Below are 23,043 nucleotides of genomic sequence, written 5' to 3' on the forward strand. Positions count from 1 at the left end.
CCAATGCTTCTCAACACTACTACTGCCTACTCTACACATCAACTAAAGCATTCACAATTGTTAAAAAATAATAAAATTAAACCGACAAAAGTGAATATCTAACAGTCTTCAGCTTCAAAATAAATAAATTGGTTAGAACTCAATCCTAACCTTAATTTATTACGAGTACGCACTCTAAACTCATAAACGTTCATTAATTTAAATATATATTTCATAAAATCACTCCCTATGAAATCATCCACTTACACATTAAATTAACAAGACGTCCGAAACAGGCATTCCCATCAATATTTCGCACAAGCAATCCACCTTGTGTATGAGCCTCGACAAAATATATAATTTTATGAAATCCACCGAAAAACCTCACAAAATCCACCATGGAATATACCTCCTGACATCATTTTTCCCGTATCCATAGTGATTACATAATACCATTGTACCACCATATTTAAATGCAGAGCTCAACCAAATTTACACAAGCATTTACTGTAATCATTGACTTGGTATTTCAATCTCATCATATAGCCTCGATTCAAGCATGTTCATCATAGCCGACAAAACAACAAATGAAACCTTGTAAGCATAGCAATAATAAAAAACATAAAAAATTATGCATAATTTAGCCTTTGTAATTACACTCTGCAAGATCAAAACACAATTCGACGAGTAGTATAACATGATACTAAACTCCACAGTTTATTGCAACGTAACTAGTAGAGAAGAGTTGATCTCACATGCAACTCCCATAAGCATACTAAATATATCATGATATAAACCCCATGAGCATTTTTTATCACGAGCAACATAGCGTACTAGAACCCCTCGGTTTCATGCGATACAACCTTTCTAGCAATGGCATAGACTACTTGATCAACATCAAAGCTAATGAATGGATAGTTGACATTAGCAGATCGATTGACTTGAGCAATCAATTTTTATTCAGCTGTTGTCCAACCATGTATGGCACAAGTCCAAGCGTTGTGGGCATAGCTAAGGCTAGGTCAAACATACATTTTTCATCTCTTTCTCTCAATCAATGAGAAGATGCACTCCTATGTTTTATTTTATTATAGAGGTCATCACTCGTAGCCTCTCCTAAGTACTGGAGAATGAGAGGTTGAACAAAGATGGAGGAGACAGATGTTAAAAGCAACCGTCATTATGCCATGTGTAGACCACAGTAGTGCAAAGGGAGCAAGGCCGACCAGTGGATGAATAGAGATTTCCCTCTCTTCGTCTCTCATATTGATCAATGGTGACAATCCTCTTGGTGTAGCAGGCAGTTCGCCAACATGCATGTTATCTAAATTAATTATAATAGTATAATACTATTGTTTAAAATGCTACAGGCATTTAATCAACAAGGTTGTGTCTTGATATGACAAACAAATTGAGTGCAAGGTTATCAAGTAAACAAACTATGGGTATTTGAGTAGCATAAAAGTGTTGAGGAGGTTGTATGGCAGAGCACTTTGTTACAGGTGATATATTCACATGTCGTACAAAACTTGCGTAAGAAAAATGCAATGTGATGTTATGTGCAGATGTTGTGTAAAGTATATATACACGTATTGTATGTGTAGTATTACAGTCCGTGCCATGCTACATGTCCAGGCTGCTCTTGTGCAAGTGTACACCTGCCACCATGTGCCCGCTTTCTGTCCATGTGCTCCTGTAGTCACATCATGAAGTTCACCCCTCTATCCAACTACTCCTGCAGCTTCTTCCAAATCCTCCTAATATAGCTGTAAGACCAAGTGAGTAGTTAATTTCCATATTAGTTAACTGAGAGCTTTTCAAAAATAAGGGGCATGCCAAACTGAGGCTGCAAGGTGAGGACAATTGAGGGGGCATGGCGATAGTTGGGGGAGAGGCGAACACGGTAGCGCTGCAGGATGGTTGCTAGCACCACCTTGGCTTCTAGCATGGCAAATGTCTGTCCAATGCAGTTGCGGGGCCCTATTGAGAATGGCATGAAGGCATGGGGCACAGTGCTTGCTTTTCCCACTCCACCCTCAAACCGCTCAGGTCGAAACTCGGATGCATCAGGGCCCCAAAACCTCTTGTCATGGTGCCATGCAATGATTGGCACCACTAGGATTGTCCCGGCCGGAACTACAATCTTCCCAAGCTGCAGGTTAGTGGACGCTCTCCTGAACAGGATTACTACAGGAGGGTATAATCGCAGTGTCTCATTCAGCACCATGTTCACCTGCAACCAAACAAGTACAGAACACCTTCAGATGATGACATTAGAAAGACTTCAAAGGAAGCACCTTGATAATGATGTCCAACGCCAAGGTTGGGAAGGGTAGCCTAATTTATTTTTACAACAGAAAGGCATAGCTAAAGATCTAGCAAGACAAACTTAGTAAATAAAAAACAATTGGAGACCACATCTGTCATGGTTACTCACAATTTTCAGGAGATTAATTGACTCGGCTGATGGCGGCTCCATCCCACAAACAGCATGCACTTCCTCTCTTACCCGCTCCTGCCATTCAGGATTGCTTGCTAGCAATAGAAATGTCCATGATAGCAATGTCGATGTGGTCTCATGCCCAGCAAAGAAGAAGGTCTTACACTCATCAATAATCTCATCAATCCCCATAGTCAGGTCCTTCTGACTTCCCTGCAGTTGTCTGGCATTTGCAGCCATCAGAAGCCCAAGAAGATCATTGTCACTAATGCTTCCTTGACCAATTCTACTTGATTCTAACCGCTTCTCAACAAGTTGCCGAAGAACAGTGACTATTTTCCTATTCAGCTTCCTCCGATACCGATTAAAAGTAGTTGGTATATATCTGCTCCAACAGGCACATAAATATTTCAATAACTGGTACCAGGTAGACTCATCACATGAAATCATATACCACACTAAACTACTTCAGACTATCCACCCTCCACAGTCTACACAGTCATTATTAAGTTGCCATTTACTTTTGAAAAATTGACACAGGGTTTCTAACCTTGAACCCGGGATGTAGATGGTGCGTAATATTTTATCGAAAAGAATTTGTTGTTCATGCTGCAGCTCAAACACTTGCTTGCCTTCTGCAAAACTGCTTCCAAAAGCAGTGTGCGCAATGACATCTGCAGTTAACTTTTGAAATGCATCGAATGCTTCAATCTCTTCCCCTTTGTCCACTCGACTCTCCCACTGCGCAATCATAGCAGTGGTGCAAGCAGCCATTGTTGGAGCCATAGCCTAAATAGAACAAGATGATAAGCAAACATGCCATGGAACCATAGGCATGACCCTCACAACGGGCATCTAATCAGAGCCATAGCCTGCATAGCAAGATGATGAGCAAACATGCCATATGAACCGTAGGCATGACCCTCACATAGGGCGTTTAATCATAGTGGGGGCCATACTGCCTGCCTGGAACAAGATCATGAGATAACATGGCCGTGTGAAACCTGAGCTTGATCCTGAGAAAGCCGATACATTCTTTTTGCAAGCGGAAGAGCACTTGATTCATGCTTGCACATTTCTGAGAGGCTATTTTGGTTCATTTGAATGCAAGCACACAGTAAAAGCCAGGTGCAAGAACCCTACCTTGAGCTTCTCGAGGAAAAAGGCTGGAGTCATTATGCGTCGATGTTGTGCCCACTTCTCACCTTCTAAGTTCACAAGGCCATTGCCCATCAGGTCATGAGTATCAGGCCTCCTCCCTGGCTTTGCGTAATACCCAAACTTGCTTGACAAAATTTCTTTGGCTTGATCAGGCTCTGAAAGGAAAACCCGGGCTTGTGGTCCAAACCAAAATACAAAGAGGTCACCTGCTCAGCAAAAGCACAACGCAAGATAGCAAAATGTGAAGTGAGAAACTTGGAAAATTTTGGCAAGAAGTTCTAGTGATTTGCCAGCGTCCTAAAATTTGAAGAATGCAAGACCATTCAAAGCGATTTTAGACCTTCGGAAGGATTACAAGTACATCACCCGTTAAAGGAATGGTAGCAACGTTGGAAGAGCGGTTATATCCCCGCCCAAATCCCTTAAAATGAAGTATGTTGGCGATGGAACAAGAGTCGATAGACGATGAGAACTGATAAGTGCGCGTAATAACTCACCGTAGAGCTTGGACCAGTGGTGGAGGTGAGGGAGGACGCGGGGGACGATGTCGTGGGAGAGCTCCGGCATGGGCCTCGCACGTGCGGCCTTGAAGAGGGAGACGATCTCGGGGAGGTTGCCACGTGGGGGGCAGAAGGGCAGGCATTTGATGGCCTGAGCCTCGAAGGCTCGCTTGATGCGAAGGGGCGTGAGCCAAAAGGACTGCAGGGCCTTCCAGGCGGCATAGAAGACCGCCGTGGCGACCAGAACCAGCACAGAGAAGGCCGCCTCCCTGCTACACCAGGCAACCTGCAGGAGATAGGCCATCTCTCTCTCTCTCTCTCAAGCTGTTCGGGCCTTCGTCTTCTCTCCTTCTCTTTCCTCTCCAAGCTAATCAATGACCTATTCGGTGTGGCGCTGACGTTCTGGTCCCACGGGTCCGCACGGGAAACCCGCGAAATGCTGTGACGCGACGGCGTGTCGCCTTGACATGTCTTGCGAGTTGGCTTCTGTTGCGTGTTTCAAGACGCAACACGGTGCTGGGTGCCCGCGGGCCATGTTTCTTGTGCGGGTTTCGCGTGCGGACCCGCGGGACCAGAACAGCAGCTCCACATTCAGTCTCTCGACCAAGGCCTGTATTTTGCACCTGCTTCGTGAAGTTATAAAACATACCTACAATGGCTTTTAGATGGTTTGACGCTAAATCCAAATCCCTGTCATTGCGCATCCCGCCAAATTTAGGCCTTCATTTCCTTCCTTTCGACTTTTGCCACTCATCGTGTTAGTTCCAAACACAAAGAGATATATTTTTCCCTTTCATTTTTTCTTGAAGTGATATATCTTTTGTCTTTTTGTGTTTTGTTTATATCTTCTGTACTATCTCTTATTCAAAGATTTCCCAAGCCTCACACTGACCCACCAACCTAGCAAATCACGAATGATTCCTAAGCCTCAAAGTAATTTCCATACTATCTATTATTGAAAGATTTCTTATAGCCTCACGTAACCCAACATGGCAAACAAGATGATTCCCAAGCCTCAAGGTAATCTCCATTTCTGTTTGTAGAGATGAAACCTCTCTCTCTCTCTCTCTCTCTCTCTCTCTCTCTCTCTCTCTCTCTCGAGATTTGTCATGTCTAGCCTTAAACCACAAGGTTCTAGCAAGAAGAGATTACAAAAGAGAGATGATACATTTTGCAAAAGATGAAGGCAAGAATCAATAGGAACACAAGGAATAGAAGAAACCCAATTGTAGATTGTACATATCGCATTAGAGTTGTAGCTCAAATCTTGTACAACATATAAGTCCACTTGTAGACAATAATTTTAAGGCTATAGCTCAGAGAAAACCCAAATTACATAAAAAATATAAGAATATGTAACTTTGTCCCAAAATCTGGCCCAAATATGCACATAACAATCCAAATCCAAAATAGCCTACATTGTTAACCATAAGAAGTACACAAAGTGCAACATGCAAGCACAAGAAGGAGACTAATTTTTCGGATTGATCTTCGGATTATTCACCACAACATAATGTGCACAAAGCCACATTCATATTCGAATTGCCAAATGATTACAACAATTGTATTGATTAATCCACAAGCTAGGCTACAAGTTGTAATGATAGCATAGGCTCCCATGGAAAAACATAAAGGTTCTAGTTCATTCTCACCATAGGAAAATCGTGCAATGAGAGATGATTGGTCTTGAGGTCCTAAAGTGGGCTAGATACCCAAGAGGGATGGCGAAACCCTAACCCTAAAATTCATGTATAAAATGGACAAGAATGAATAAAACAAGCTATTTATGTGTGGGCAAACTTTGTGCACTTGTCTTTTTACTTTCATTGTGAGAGAGTGAGGGTGAGAGTGAGAGATTGAGAGCAAGAGAGTGAGAGAGTGAGGGTGAAGAACCAAGAGGGTAAAGCTCTACTCATCTTCTCTTTGAGTACTCTCTCTCGCCATGCCCATGCTTCTCTTTTTCATGTGGAGGTCATAGAGGGTTGAGAGTCGAAGGAGCACAGACTTAGATCGTGGAGTATGCACCGCATATTCCTCATCGAGAACAAGGATATATTGACCACACGATCGCTCGTGCACATATTGCAATGCAGAATAGGGTGGCATCGTGTTGCTAACCTTGAAACGCTTTCATGAGTAGTTAGGATTTGATGCTTTTTGTTGGATTAGTGAGAGTGTCGATTTGCGTTAACATTGGAAAAAAATCATTTTACATGTTCTAGCACCGATAGGATTGTATTTTTTATTCTTATTTATTTCCTTCAAAACATAAAAATAACCCTTTGGTTTGTCAATGTCGATTGGGGTGCTTTCACCTTGGAAATAGTGGTTATAGGTTTTTATTTTTGGATTTTTTATGATGATGTAAGTGGTGCACGGGGAGTAGATTTAGAGGAGAGAGAGGAGAAAAGGAGGAGGAGAAGAAAAAAAGAGAAAAGAAAGGAAAACAAAGGAGAAGAAGAAGAGAAGAAAAAGAAGAAGAAGGAGATGAAGAAGAAAAAGAGAGAAGGGAAGCAAGAAAGGGAGAGAAAGGAGAAACGGAAGAAGAGGAGGCATGTGGATCAAGGGCCCCACGATCTTTCACGGGTTTACATGGTCATTGGGTGACTGTGGGGCCCACAAATTAAAAGCCCCTTAAATGGAGCATTGGTCTCGCCTGGAGGAGCATCCAGAGGATCAAACCCTGTACCTCCCATTCCACACAATGATGCTTTAAACCACGCGCCCACAAATCACATTGATGAAGAACTACTATCTCGTTTCAACTTAATTTTTGAAAAACAAAAAGGTTAAGAGACCGGCAAGCAACCGGGAGTTACCGGCATGTCCCCATAAAAGCAGGACCCATACTGAAATTTATCTTCGGCCGAGGAGGAGGAGGAGGAGGAGGAGGAGGAGGAGGAGGAGGGGGGGCAGGGGGGGCAGAGAGGGGGCAACCATTTGCCCCTACCTGCCCGAAAAAGAAGGACAATTTTTACCCCTATAGCCTGCCGCCATTCCTCCCGCCCTGCGGCTTGCCACTGACACCATTCCCCTCCCTCGGTCAAGTCCTTCACCTGACTGCTCCGTTGTCTCCGATCATCGTCACTAGCCTGCCACCTCCCACTTCCTCTCTCGACCATCCTCCCTGCTCCTCTCCCAACCACAACGGTCGTCACTGGTTCCCACCTATGGCTATTGCCTGTGCGATTGCCATCGCTTGTAAATGCTGCTTGTCCTGACTCCCACTTCCTCCACATGCAGGCTGCGTCACCTGCTCCACCAATTTCGACTGTTGCATCATCTCTGGTCGTCGTCACTGACACACCACGCCCGCAGTTCGTGCCACCCCAGTGCCTGCAGCCACACCCCATCACGCCCGGCAGCCTGCCATGCTACCCCCAATCTAGCCCCGCAGTCCACCCATAGCGGCTGCAACAACTGGCTCCCGCTTTGGCCACTGCCTGCATGACTACCTCGCACCGCTCCCGGCTCGCGCACTCCACTCCACCCCGTGAGCCCAACCATGGCACACACCCGCTCTTTGATCTACCATAGCTGCCTCAGCCATCCCGCTTCTCCTGTCCTCTCCTAGCCTCCCTCAGTCCCACCCCAACTAGTACCCTACCAGCCCACAATTGGCATGCAAGCTGTTACACGGCTACCACACCCACCCCTGTAGCTCAGCATCTCTCTGAAGCACGCCCCACCACATCCTTACCACGCTCCCACCACCCTAAGGCCGCCCTAAGGCTGGTTACACACCAAATGGCGGATGCTAGCAGCCCCTACCCAAACTGCGAGGTGCAATTTTTTAAATTGGGCACATGGGTTCAAAGCCTTTACACATCAAAAGGACACAGTTACAAAAACGTAAAATTTATTATATTTATAACTTTTTTGATCAGTTGCAAATATAAAAAGTGCACCCTTGTCCATCACTTTACAAACTGGGTGGGGGAGACTCCCTTTTCAAAAGTGGGCGGGGAGTTCACTTGTTTAACAGGTAAACAACATGTCATATCCTCTCTAGTGTGTAAAGGATTGCCGACGCCCAACCTCTTAAGAAGTATTTTGATTGGTTTATACTTGCAAAGTGGGCGTCCGTCATTTGGTGTGTAACTAGCTTAAGTCCACCTCCCCCTCTCCCAAACTATCACACCTCCATCTCCACCGCCACATAGGCACTGCAGGCTACTAGCATTGCAATACACCCATCGACACTTGCACATCCACTTTAGCATCCATATATCAACGTGTGTATTTGTGCATCCATAGTTACATTGCCTTTCTTTGCATGTGTGTGTGTCCGACCCCACATAATGCATCCATCATCACACAAGTGTGTCACATATAATATACATTAAGCATCTCTTCGTGCATGCTCACTACACTCTAAAATGCATTGTGCACACATGACACCCACTACACCTTATGTGCACCTGCAAATCCTAGTCATACACACAATTATCATGCATGTACCTAAACCCCTAGTCATGCATGCTACACCTAGTATACCCACTCTACCCTTAAGCACACTCATATGCATATTAGAACACTTTAGTATGTTCAATGCACTAACACACCTCTTCACACATAGAATCCATTCACATGCCTATAGTGCACTTGCACACCAACCACACCCAATGCATTATTGCACTAAACGCCCCACCTAGGAATACTATGTACTTAAGCACCTCATTCCCCCACCACACACACTCTTAAATGCGCCCCGCATTCGTACATAAAGCATAGATACAAACTTTTGCACATCAACAGCCAAGTAAATTTGCATGTACTCTCATGTAGCTTGCATTGCATTTTAGGATATGCACATATAAGTGCACTTATGCACATGCTCATAAGCACATTAATGCATTATTAGTGCCACAATCCTTACAATTCTTGTTGAATTACGATTAGCTTATGTAAGTACTACAAGATATTTTAAAGAGCCACGAGTTCTGAAAAGAAAGAAAGCTTGCTTGCACACTATGCAATTGCATGAAATTAAACTCAAGAGAAAGTGCAATCTTTTGCTCATGATAGTCAACATGTGATTGTGGAAATTTGAAGTCTAGGGACATATGAAGAAAGGAAACGAGTCGAAAATCCAAGAGCACTTAAACATTGAAAACGGACCTAGGACTTATAATTTTCTTCTTCTATCCAACTCTTTGCCTTATCATATGCTAGAAACCCTAGTCCCAACAAAAACTCTTGAATTCCTTCATGAATACATTAGATCCTTCTCAATGCACTTTGATATTAGAATTCTCCACAATGATCTCAAGAGCTATAAGTTTGAATGATGAAGCGAACATCCTAGAAAGTCATAAGGTTGAGTGCCCTTCCATTGCCACAAAGGAAATCACCAACAAACTCAACTTAAATCAAACAAACATTCACTTTTCCAACAATCGAAACTTGAAAAGAGAATACATGCTAAGAACGCCAAGCTTCTTCTTCAACTCCACAACATGACAAACCAACTCCAAGATAAAATGCAAAGTATATGTGTCTAACTCAAACAAAATCCAACCACGATGCGGTCATCTCATGACCTACCCCATACATCATCTACCACACAACCTTGCAAGCCTAAAGCTTGTTGGAATTGCCATCAATTAGGCCATGTGGCCTACAATAGTCCAACATAATGAATCAAATGCTAAGGGCCCTCAACACATTGGATTCACCTCCATGTGTCAGAAAGATTTAGAACACAATGTACCCAGTAGTAATTGCCCTACACCTATTCGCCCTATGGTTTCTATTTGCATGGGAAAGGCTATCATCATTGACCTCGAAGATGATAAGCTAATCCCACCTACCTATTTTAGGGTCAAATTAATCGCAAAATGAGAGCACATGACTGAAGCTCTCATTGACAAAGGAGTTGATTATAGCATCCTCACCTATAACTCTTAGAATTGCATAGGACAACCCGAACTAGTGCCTATAAATTCTACAGACACTCCTTACGGAGGATCATCATACTCTCTTATAGGAAAATGCAAGATCTTAATGGCCTTAAAAACTAAAAGCTTGCAAGCTATGTTTTATGTGATTCCTAATAGAGAGGATGTTGGGAAGGAAATCTTACTTGGTAGACCATTCAAATATGCAACTAAGTGCGATGTAGACTACGAGGCACAATGAATATACTTGACCCTACTTGGCATCAATATCATCACAATCTTTAGCAAAAGTAACCTCCTTGTTGCTCACAGCAAGGGTAAGCAATTAGTTTTAGGCTATATAGAAACTCAAGTGTAGAGAGTTATAAAGTTTTTTTGAGAACTTTTGAAGGAAAAAGAATAGAAGCGGATTTCCATCAGTACATAGTTTGCCAATCCTAACGCAAAGACCAATATACCTAATGGCTTTCAAGTAGCTCTCAAAGTTGTTAGAAATAGACCCCCATGCAAGAAACAACAAAGATCCTAAGGATATCAACATAAAAGCCAATAGAGAGTCAGCACAAAAAGTATTGCTACATGCTCAAGGGTGTTACTAAAGAAATCAATGGATTTGGTTACCCAAACCACCCATGTCACCAGCTGTGTCAGTCATAGCCCAAAAGAAACAAAGGAAACGACCTAAACATGGACCATGCTCTAGGACAAAAACTTGGGAGATTAAGCTAGTTAAGCTAGAAACCAAGAAGCCAAACTACACCTATCAGAGAAAGGAGAAGAAGCCTAGCTTGATAGAAGTACACCTGCTTGATGCAATTCTCAAATCCAAGAAAAAGTTAATACTATCTCCTAAGACAAGTGCAAAAGAGAAACCTAAGTGCTCTCCCCATGGTACTATTCGAGTTGCATACAAATTCTCAAACGAGGAAAAAGTTGCACCAATAAGAAGCAATGAAAAGCCACTAGAGGCATCAACTAGCCTCTTTGGAGTTCCAAATCTCTCAAGAACACTTCAAGTAAGCAGAAATAGGAAGCCCAACAACAACAGCCTTGTGTAGCTTCTCAACTTACACACATAAACCCATAAAAACCAACCAACGATATTGCCACACCTAGCTAAGATAAGGGTTTGACTAAGCAGTCAACCTCAACCAATGAAAGTAGACAGTCTGCTGATGCAGTTGCTATTACTTCTTGATGGGAATTCTAATTGCCATAACCTTTGGCTGTGATAGAGGCTACATCCACACAGAACAAGCCCTTGTCAATGCACTCACAAAAGTCATGTTTCATGAACATCTTTGTAATCTCCAAGGCCTCCAATATACCTTAAGTCTATGTATAGGAGTAAAATTCTTGAGGAGATGGTTGATAAGGTGGTGCAACAAACCAATGAGCTAGCAATGAAGTATCGATTTTGGCTCGATGCGACATCAATATTCCTCACATGAGCATGCATTTACATCAACATTAGGAAAATGACAAATTAGCATATACAGCTTCTAAAAAAGCCATTGACCTGGGACGAGCAACAACACATTTGCCCTCGCTACACGACTATTGCCAGAGAGCTCACGAAAGGTATGCCAAAAGCCATAGCTACAGAGTTGTGTTTAATTCCCTGCTTTATATCGCCTTTGGTGAGACAAACAAGGAAAAACTAGACACATTAGAGTGAAAAGGAAATGAATAAGGTATCATTGAGTACAATGGCATTCTAATTGCAATCTAGCAACTAAAAGTGGCCACCGACTAATGATAATAGCTTAGCAAAGGAAATCTCTTTGGACATTCCTACATGACCCCACACATGTCGCTCCTACATCCCTACGAGTGTTATCAGTCATCCATGCTGTCGAGATTTCAGCCACCATCCAAAATCATCCATAGTATGATAAACTTCTTCTCAAAGAAGACCTCCATATGGCTAGCACACTAAGAGTAGGAATCATGGTGCTTGATATTAGTGCATACATATTTTTCCTCACCCAAGACCCAACGATTCTAGACGACTATGCTTCACTTCAATACAACCATGACTTCTTCAAGTGATTTAATCCATGGCCATGTGACACAAAACCTAATCCATCTCTTGATCATACCCTAGCGCAACCCACTTTGACATCTAAGTATACAATGTTGAATGAGTTGCCATGGTCTTCCCTCACACGGCTAAAACAAAACAAAACAATCATCCCATAGATCTAGGCCAAGAATTCATATCTCCTAAAGGAACCCTGAACAAAGGCTTTAAACGAACCATTTCCCTTAAAGACATATTCACAAGGAACCGAAAATACAGTTCTCAAGTCAAGCCAAAAACTCCTCCTCAGTTAAAACCTAACTTGCGGCAGCTGAGAAGATTAAAGGACATTGTAGCAGAGATTTTCCACAATGGAAATCAACCATTGACTATCTAACTTCATGAATTGAGTGATAAAAACATGTTACTTGCTCACGTTTATGTCCAATCTAGCCTTGGAATCCTATGTAGGGATTACTTAACATGGCCACTACCTTGGGAATAGTAGTAGCATCTCAGTGAGCAATACCATGATCACCTAGATAACCTTCTAAGACTCATCCCTAAGGAGGAAGCTGAGGAATACCATTTGTTCCCCACAATCCATACTCCATTATGCCCCCCAACCATCAAGGAATTATTAGCCCTAGAAGAGAAGGCAAAGAATAGTAGCTCATTTGAGCACGTATTGTACATCATGAGAACCTCAATGACTAGACTTGAAAGTTAGCTCATGGCCATTTCAAAGCAAAGACAAGCCATCTAGAAATTCCAAATTGACTCAACATGCATAACTATGACTTACCTTTAATAAGTACTTGCTATTGTATGAGGAGTCACGCTAACTAGAGACCTTCTCTCACTCGACAAAATTCTCACAGAAGAATAGCTCCATGTTGTGAGTCAATTAAATCAAGGAAGTGTGGTACTTGACATTGCCGCCTATCCCTAATGGAAAAATTACCACAACTTCTTAACAAATATGCTACACTCCAATACACTTCTAATTTTTTTGTGGCTTACATCTTGGCAGAGTAACCCTATACCATAAAAACTTGTACCTTAACATACAATAGAACTTATAACAACAAAAATACAAATAGAAAAAAAAAACAAAAAATATTAAAAAATCCATGCACACCATATTATTAATACCCCTATAACACTTGGAAGCATTGCAACTTTTTTGTGTAGAGAGGGAGCAAGTGGAAGCAACCAATTTGTTGACAACACAAATGGGTAAGTAATATTAAGAGCAATTTTCAAAATTTTATTCAAGTCCTTGTTGAAATTTATTGCATATGCTCTCAATTTTTATCGAGTGAATGTAGGCAAACTGGTGGTGAATCATATGCTTAAAGTAGCAACAAAGAAGTAGCAAGTCAATGAGCTATGGAAGACCTAAATGACACAAGCAAGATTGAAGACTCGAACATATAGAATTCTCAATAAACTCCAAGGGAACGAAAGAAGAAAGGCAATACTAAGGAGTTGGTTTTGTCAAACAAATTCCACATGCTACCTCAAGTTCTCTACCATTCTAGTATGACGAGCAATGACTACCCAAGAATTTCAATCATCTCTAAAACTTCCAACTCTTCATTGACAACATGTTCTTCACAACTTCAAATCAATGCTGAAAGATTGAACAAATCTACTTTCTCAAGAGTAACCATTCTCAACCTTTCAAGTCCTAAAAAATTTGCTATCCCTTCTATAAGCTTGAAAGCCTCATTATATACCACTTATTGTATTATTCAAAAGACAAAACAAAAAAAATAGAAACAAAAATAAACAAATGCATGCGCCATCACTGCACCACACCTAGGGGTCCTTAAATTAGGTATGCTTGGTGGCCTTGGTCATCCGTGTCCCTAATCCCCTAGCCCTTTTATTCAAGCCCTCCACACTCACTCAGGGCACATCAAGGGCAAGATATACTTGGGAAGCATGCCTTGCCTATGGTTAGAATTGTCACCCTGGATCACTTGCACATTTCCTTTCTTATACCACATCAAGTAATATTAGCACCACAAGCTATGCACAATAAAGGTCCTCAAGTGTGGAGCAATGCTTCGGGTTGTTTGCGTGACATGTCTCCCAAACCAACAAATGTGCCCTATGCATAATAAGAAGACTAGCACTGCCCCTTAGGGAGAGATTGCACAAGAGGTTTTCAATTTCATGTACTGAAGGTTCCAAGGATCAACATCTAATCAATTGTTCTTCAAGATCTTCCATTCCAATACTTCCGACCTTTGACTCACCATGGGAGCTTACCAAGAGAATAACCATCATTAGAACACACCAAAAGAATCCCAAAGAATAGCCACCAACTTTAGCAACCATCACACCTACCACCACTCCAGTAACAACTTACCTTACAATCAAAAGCTTCTACTCCATTAATAGTATGAAGGACTCCTCCAAGGACAACAAACAGTGGTCCCTAGCATCCATGTCTTCAATGCAAGTTGAGGCATGCTACCTATGGTGGAGAGTGCTATGGGACTTGCACTCGTCTAAGAGGGGGATAATGTTAACTGCAAGAAGTACATAGAGTGTAACGTGTAAGCACAAAAAATAGCTTCATTTTTTGGATTAATCTTTGAATTATTCACCACAACATAATGTGCATAAAGCATATGCATATTCCCATTACCAAAAGGTTGCAATAATTGTATTGATTAATCCACAAGGCGAGCTTGAGCCTCTACAAGTTGTAATGATAGCATAGGCTCTCATGAAAAAACCGTAAAGGTTCTAATTCATTCTCACCATAGAAAAATCATGCAATGAGAAATGACCACTCTTGAGGTCCTAAAGTTAGCTAAATGCCCAAGAGGGATGCAAAAACCCTAACCTTAAAATCCATGTATAAAAAGGATGAGAATGAATAGAACAAGCTATTCATGTGTCGTAAACTTTGTGCCCTTGCCTTCCTACTTTTATTGTGAGAGAGTGAGTGAGGGTGAGAGTGATAGATTGAGAGCAAGAGAAGGAGAGAGTGAGGATGAGGGAAGCTCTACTCATCTTCCAAAATACCTTGTCCTAAAGCTTCCAAAAAACTATTTTCTTAGCCCAAAATCCTTGTTTTGACTCAACTACAATAGACCACCTGTTAAACCTTAAATTTTTCCATAGTATGCCTCTAATGAGGGCATCCCTAAGCAATATATTTTACTCTAATCAAGGTATAACTCTTTGAGAAAGTGGTGACCAACAATAGAAAACCTATAATCTTTGCACATATCAATCTACATTAATCCTAAAATACTAAGTTCAATCCTTATATCCCCAGACATCAATCAAATCTTCTATCTGTCAATACTATTTGTGCCTTGTTTTCTCTTGTAAAATAGCACGAGCATTCTTGACCAACACACAACAAATCAAGGCAGCTGGAATACAAAAAATGTAGGCCTATCTCAATAGGCTAATGATACTTCAAACTACTACTTTTTCTTGTTTGGGGTCATTAACATTGGCCACTTACATGTTGGAGAGAAGTCTAAATACTTTGCATTTACACTAGGTATAAAAACCATTTCCAACTTCATGACAAATATTGACAGGTAGTGTGAATTCACTATAAACAATAATAGACATATCCCATAGGCATAGAGATAAAATCTTGACACTATCAAAGATCTTGTAAGTTTTCAATCTCTACATATAAAACCATGTGACAACAGTGCACAAATCTGCTTTCATAAATGCATCTCTCTTCTTTCTCTCTAGTGGGTGGAATAATATGCATGCTCCAATCAAAGGGGTAGTGATGCATTGGGCATGATGGGTAACAATGAGGCATGGCCTCTAACTGTTGTTCAACAAGGGAAATTTCATTAAGGATCATTCTAACACATTTCAAAAGTTGTCCAACAAGTCATTGTGCATAGTGTTGTTTAAGGAGTTGACATACAGCCTATGGGGTGTGCTTTGGGAATAAATTGTGACACTTGTAAGGACTTGCAATGGTGCTAAGGGGGCCAATTGGGATGGCGATTAAGGGCATCAACTTCTTCTTGCCCAATGAGTTTCCCAACAACAATGACATAGGGTGCAACTCAACAACATAGAAGGATTGTGGCGGTCCTATATAGGAGTTCCAAAAGGAGACTCTATGGTACTTTTTTGTTTTCATTTTTACAGTTTGAGTTAGACGAGGATATTAAGAGCTCTAACACAATCTATACTTTTTTTTGATAAAGAAGATAGCTTTGTTTAGAGCATTCATTTATTTTTTAATCAATTTTAGGCGTGTTCACATTGGTTGAGATATGTTTCCAACCCATTACATTTCTTTTTCAGTGTGACTAGAGACTGCATTTACACCACGGTAGATGGGATAATTAGCTTTTTTAGTTGTGACCATCATTTCTTGATTATTTTATTATTGATGATTAATAAATTCAACCAACACTTTTGGTGTTAGTCTAACCATGCTAGCCAATTTTCAACATTTTTGGCTATTTATAAGTTTGTCTCCGATGGTTGGTCATCTTTCTTTTGTAGATCTTCGATACACTTTGACATTCAAGGACTCTCCTCCATCTTATGGTGTTGTCTTCCACCATCAGCTTGATCTGGTTTCCTCATTGATGACTTGGGCTAAATATAAGGATTGATCAATCCACCTTATATTCATATTTAATTCAAAGTTTAGTGCTAATTTTCTTCTTCCATTCTCTTATTTCATTGATGTAACATGCTTGTCAAACACTCACTTGATGGTACAATTTTGGTAGCCTACCAAGAGACAAACCTAGATGACACCATCTAGAATTCCCTTGGAATATCATGGACTTTGTTGCCTAGATGATAGTAGTAATAATGTATTTATATGCACTTTCTCCAAGGTACAACACTAATTTGGTATTTTGCCCCTTACACTAGGATCCACATCCAAAGCACTTGGATACTTGTGTCCAAGTCCCTCGGATGCAATCCATAATCCACCCTTTATCTAGAACAGTCTTCCAATGTCTACATACATTAGATCATAGAGATTTTCCATCTCCATCCTAGGCCTAGGATGGGTGTCCAGAGCCTCCTTGACCTACATATTGCTGTAGGAGCAAACCTTATCTACCTTGATGGCCTTCTTACCACTCAACCTTCAGCTAGTGTATCGAGGAGTGTCCATCTAGGTCTCTTTGTTGAGATGTATGCAATCACACTCCTAAGAGAGCCTCTTTGTTTGGAGCAATAGGACAAGGGACATGCAAGAGCTTATAAGAAGTTGTCTTTATTCCATAGGCATAGTGGAGAAAAGTGGTACGATCGTGCAACTATAAAAGAGTGCACTTGACAATATATTCTAACCAGTTGGACATGTATCAACTCCTGCATAGAGTGGCGACTCAATGAGATGTTTTGGGGCTATTTTGAGATCTGAATACTCTTGTTTTAATAGAGAAAATACTGCTGGTTATAGTAGTGGGCTGGCTGTATTTGGTACTACTACTTGCATACAGTACAAACATTGATACTTGTATGGATATAGTTTGTTGCTAGGATGTTTTGCCACTACCATAGAATGTTTTGAACTGATTTGAGCTTGGTTTATGCTCAGTTGACTGTGTTTTTTTCATTGTTGAAATACAGTTTACAACAAGCAGATTGTCATGAAAATTGTCTTGAATTGCAGAAAATTGTCAAGAATAGTAGGAAACTGATCCTGAACTGTAGGAAAAGGAGTCAGATACTTACAGGTTGTATACATCACTGAATACCTAAGCTACAACTATGGAAAATGCTCAAGGCACTAACAATATCACTCAAATTGTGGGAGAAAAGCTGGATAACAAAAAAATTGCTTTATGGAAGTTCCATATGAAGAATTTTTTGGTTGGTAGAGGTTATTGGGACTTATGTATAGGTAATGAGGCTGAACCTGAAATGCATGAAAGGAATCCGACGAATGATCAGAAAAGGGCTCATAAGCTATGGACTAAGAGAGCATGCAAGGTGTTACATTAGTTTTTGTTATGTATATTAGATGCTATGGTTATACAGATTACTGGATGCAGTTCCCCAAAGGATGCATGGGACATACTCATGAAGAATTATGGAAATGTAACACATGCAAGAAAGATTCGGCTAAAGCAACAGTTCAATAACATGTCTAGGAATGGTAGAAGCATTTAGGCCTACACTATAGAGATCAAGAGCGAATATACAAAGGGATGTGCTTGCAAGAGTCTTTGAGGAAGCCATACGAATAGATGACTTAAGGAGAGAAGCACTCAGATGGCATAGGAGAGTAGCAATGTAATTAGGAACACCAAGAGAGCTACAGCCAACTGGTGAACAAGCAGTCTCTAGTGAATAGGAAAAAGGGAAGAGCATTGACTAGACCCAAGCTATAGCCAACATAAAAGCCAAGCTGGCTAGACTGCAAGAGTCAATACAAAGACTAGTGTGACCCTGCATGTAGTGTGTGCACTATAGAGGGAATTACTTGCCCTTTGAATGCCCCAAGTCCAAATCAAGGCCTTGTGTCAATTATGGAAGATTCGGGCACAATACCATGCATTGCTGGTTGCCAAGAGGGTTGCCTTACCAATAGCCTTGTAGTCAGCCATACTATCCACGAGTTAGACAACCATATTTTGGAAGAAGGGGAACCCCCTTGGCTCTCTTCCCTATGCCCAACAATTTAAAGCTAGCCTCCTTGAGGATAGATATCAACCCTACAATTTTTCCTAAACCTCTAGCTTCTATTGTGACCCATCCCTCAAGTGAGGCAGCATAACACTTTGTGGAGAAAATAGTAGACAAAGATTTTTACTTGAACCCTTATGTCTCTTATGATGAAGAAGACAACCCCATATTGATGTACTATAGACCTATGTCGGTTAGGCAGAGGAAGAGGTAGAGGCCTAAGAGGAGCTTAGACCCCGTAGCATGTTAAACATGTGGCCACCTTGGGGATATCTCATCTTGCTGCTTTGAAAAGAAGCAAGAAAATAAAGAGAAGGCCGACTTGAGGTGTCCCCAGTGCAGAGTTACACATCTATTTGCCGATTTCCCAAAGGTGAAAGCTCTCCACAAGCTCAGCAATTATAGCATCTATAGTGCTTGGACTCTTCTGCGTCAAGTCACACGACAACAATGGTACACCGATTCTTCTAAATGTCATGACACGGGCTCAAACAAAGCAAGCCGATATCTCACTACCTAGGCCTAGAAACTTGGATGCATTGTCCATATGAAAGAAGAGTCATCAATAGAGGAAAAAGAGACCTAAGGAAAAAACAAAGCTCAAGACTGAGAGTGAGACCACATTAACCAAGGGAAAGCAAGTCATGGATTTTGAAGTAGAAACATTTGCTCCTAAGACAAGAGAGAGGGGAAGCGCAAAGGTTAGAGAGTACCCTAGCCTTGACAAGCAATTGAAGGTTGTAGATAAGGTCAAGGAGTGGATAAAAGAAGTGCAGGCTCACCATCAAGATGCCAAACCTATAGTTGAGGAAGAGATTGACAAACTCTCAACCACGAGCCCACCAGCCTCACATGTTAAAGGGAAGGAGTGGATAAAAGAAGTGCAGGCTCACCTTCAAGATGCCAAACCTATAGTTGAGGAAGAGACTGTCAAACTCTCAACCATGAGCCCACCATCCTCACATATTTAAGTGAGGGGGAGACAACGCCATCGTGTGAACAATTGCATGGACAGAATGAGAGGGCCAGGAATACACAAAGAATTCAAGACCATTTTCAAGGAGCCCATGAAGTTGAGGAGGAAAAGAGGGATGCCAACTTGCTAATCACACTCATAACAACTCTTGTGACATTGTCGGGAGATCTGCTTAGACAAAACTCTGCACTTTGGCAAGAATTAAAGCAATGGGTAGAGCACAGTAATGACAATAAGCTACAAAACTTTCTAGACCATGATCCCATGACACACGTACCAAGCCTAACATTGAATCCAATGTCTAGGTCCCTAAATGTAAATGCCTTTTGGGAGGGCACCGAAGTGCATGTTGTCTTACTTATCAGTGCCTTAGGAGACACTTCACATGGTAGTGGATAATGGACACGGGAGCAAGGATTAGTGTGTTAGATATGATCAATGCCCCACCCTCATTAGGTGCTACCAATGATCCATGGTGCTCAAAGTTGTAAGGCCCCCATTATGAGGAGAAGCCAAATGTGAGCCCGGACATTAGTTGAGTCCTGACTTGTATATCATATGAGGTCTATGTGACCGGATGGCAAAAAGGTGACCATTGTGGGTCTAATCTTTGGGTTAGACGGACTGGTTAAGCTGGTAGCAACTCGAGGCGCATTGCATCGAGTTGTGGGGTAAAGGAGTTAAAAGGGGCCCCTATTGTGGGGTTCGGGGGCCACGGAAGCGACCCCTCGCTGGGGGGTCTGGGGGCAGCGCCCCCGGCCCGATGGTAAAGGGAATATTCCCTGGCCGACTAGTGGAGGCTTATATGGTAGGTCGGTCAGGCCAACCTCATGGCCTTCGCAGGCTATAAAAGCTAAACCCCTTCACAGCCATCGATCACTTATCTTTCACCCAGTCAGAGTTGTTGTTCCAGCTAGTCTTAAGCTCTTCACCTATCTTGTGTCTAGATCACCATCTAAGCTTCACACAGTGAAAGCGCACGGGTGGACAAAGCCATCTTTGTATTAGTTGTTTGGAGTTAAAGAATTTACTGATTCTCCTCTTATGTGTTGTGTACTCTCTATCTCTTTCTCAGATTCTGTTCACTGCGCCGTGTAATATTTTACATAGTGTACTTAGTCACTCAGTCCTGCAACCTTGGGGAAACCCACTAGTGGAAACCACAAGGTTTAATGTCACCTTAGTGAACAAGATGAAGGTTAGAACCTTTGGAGTCTTGAAGGACTGGCCTCTAAAGATAGTAGGAATCCAATTCTCTGTGAACTTCATAGTTATGAAGGGAGTGGATTATGATATCTTGCTAGGTAGGCCTTGGATGAGAAATGCCAGAGTAATAGAGGACTCATATAATGGCCTGATATTCTTGGGCAATATATTCTCAATAGAGATAACCACTTGGAGAACCTCACCAGTGGACTTAGATGCCATCTTTACCTTGCTGAAGGGAACCTCAAAATTTAGAAGTGATTATAGGCTTCTAATAAGGTACATTTCTTGCCTTGAGGATGAGCGGGGATGGATGCACGTATTGGCAACCATTGATCTCCCATTCTCAGAGGATGAGGGTGAACTTAGGCAAGCTTTATACTTTGCTAGAAAACCTAAGAGTGCCATCACTTATAACTCGCCCACAATACACTTGTGCATGATGGCCAAAAGCTCCATGGGCCAACCAACACCAATCACTTGTCATGTCCAATCAAACAAAATTGAACTTCACAAAATCCTCAAGTAGTTGTCAAGTCGGCTTGCGAGTAACCTAGTTTCCAACTTGAAGCCTCTCAAGGATCATATGGAAAGTAGAGAATGGAATGGAGCAAGGTGCATGACATGAATTTTTCATATAACTAGGCTCTCATGACAAGCAAGGCAGCTTTCCAAAATGGGAATCCTGCAAGTGACCTACAGTCCTAGTTTGGGAATTTTGATGATGCGCATGGACTATTGTTCCACCAATGAGGAGAGTAGAGAGGAAGTAGAGACCATAGAATATGATATGGAGGGAAGAGTAATTGAGGAGATGAGAGTGGACACTAAACCCCAAGAGGTAAGCATGTTCTAAGTAAGAAAAGGAGTTGCCAAGGTAGATTGTGATCGAGCTTGGCTAGAATGCCTCAAGGTGGTAGATTATGAGCAAGCAGGACTATTATGTCCTTGCACCCCACCACTATTTGGAGTTGAGTCAGCTTCAAAGTTGCGAGCACTAGGGGAGACAGCTTCTTCCAGTGAGTATGGCGAGTATAATTCTGAGTCAGAGACAAGCTTTGATAGTGACACCGATATACCTTGACCAACAATTGAGACCCAATGCATCATCATGGGGGAACTTGCAATCCACCTGAGGTGCAGGAGGTTAAGAGAGGAGAAAAGAAAATGGTCAAAGTCTTCAGAAAAAGCTGGAAGGCAAAAGAAACCCCACAACCTACCAAGCTCTTCACAAAGTACAAAAGGGAGATAGAATAGTGGTGTTAGTGGGGGTCAAATGGAAAGGGCAAGCAAGTGAACCCATTGAAGGACCTGCCAAGGTTAAGGAGGTCAACTTGGTAGGGGAGAAGGACAAGCCTTGATGCTTGTACATAGCAGACCACCTAACTAAAGAGGAGGAGCATGATCTCATAAATCTCCTAAAGGAGTTTGATGATATATTTGCATGGTCCTTAGATGAGATGAAGGGAATGGATCCGAGTATTGTGACTCACAACATCCCCATGATCCCCGATGCAGCACCAGTCAAGCAACAACCATATGCAATGAATCCTAAGCATGAACACACCATAAGGGAGGATATTGATAATCTATTGAAGATCAGATTTATTTACGAGATAGAGCATATGGATTGGGTGTCACCCATAGTCATAGTCATGAAAAAGAATGGGAAGATATGAGTATGCATAAACTATAAGAAGGTTAATGTGGTCACAAGAGAGACAACTACCCATTACCATACATGGAGCATATGCTAGAGAGAGTGGCAGGAAAGGAAGCCTCCAACTTTTTGGATGGCTTCTTATGCTAAAACCAAGTTCAATTCCATCCGGAGGATAGGCACAAAATGGAATGGGGGGTGTTTGCCTACATTGCCTACATAGTCATACCATTTGGATTGACTAATACCCTGACTAATACCCGTGCTACCTTCTAACGCCTCATATGTACCATTTTCAAGGACATGATCAAGCACTGGTTGGAAGCATTTGTTAATGAAATTTAGTATAATTATTTAATATTTTAAAATTTTAATTATTAAAATATATAAATTAAAAATAATATATCTATATTTTAAATACTTTAAATAATTTTATCTTAAGAACCATTTTAGAATTTGCAAATGAGTTGAACAAAATTCTAAAACATTTCTAATTTTTTTTCAAATAGTGTAGCATTTATGGAAAAAA

The 23,043-nt window shown here is 41.5% G+C and overlaps 1 protein-coding gene across 1 annotated transcript; it reads right to left on the reverse strand.

The window, feature by feature from the left end:
* Positions 1-989: 989 nt before the first annotated feature.
* Positions 990-4,478, reverse strand: LOC148030630 (cytochrome P450 CYP72A616-like). The gene is made up of 5 exons (XM_087686968.1): positions 4,078-4,478; positions 3,563-3,786; positions 2,970-3,208; positions 2,417-2,804; positions 990-2,212 (listed from the first exon to the last, which is right to left on the reverse strand). Exons 1-5 carry the CDS (start codon positions 4,382-4,384, stop codon positions 1,778-1,780), a joined length of 1,593 nt encoding a protein of 530 aa, XP_087543094.1. The 5' UTR covers positions 4,385-4,478; the 3' UTR covers positions 990-1,777.
* Positions 4,479-23,043: the final 18,565 nt, after the last annotated feature.

Source organism: Lygodium microphyllum, chromosome 10 (genome assembly GCF_053477565.2).
Source record: "Lygodium microphyllum isolate KBCC chromosome 10, Lygodium_microphyllum_v1.1.10, whole genome shotgun sequence".
Classification (NCBI taxonomy): domain Eukaryota; kingdom Viridiplantae; phylum Streptophyta; class Polypodiopsida; order Schizaeales; family Lygodiaceae; genus Lygodium; species Lygodium microphyllum.

Bases quoted from the DNA above. Each gene is read 5' to 3' on its own strand.
- LOC148030630 (XM_087686968.1), bottom strand. From the start codon at position 4,384: ATGGCCTATCTCCTGCAGGTTGCCTGGTGTAGCAGGGAGGCGGCCTTC. The intron at 3,787-4,077 runs GTGAGTTATTAC...TTTGCTGAGCAG, and splicing joins CCACTGGTCCAAGCTCTACG to GTGACCTCTTTGTATTTTGG. The intron at 2,213-2,416 runs GTGAGTAACCAT...GTTTGGTTGCAG, and splicing joins CAATTAATCTCCTGAAAATT to GTGAACATGGTGCTGAATGA.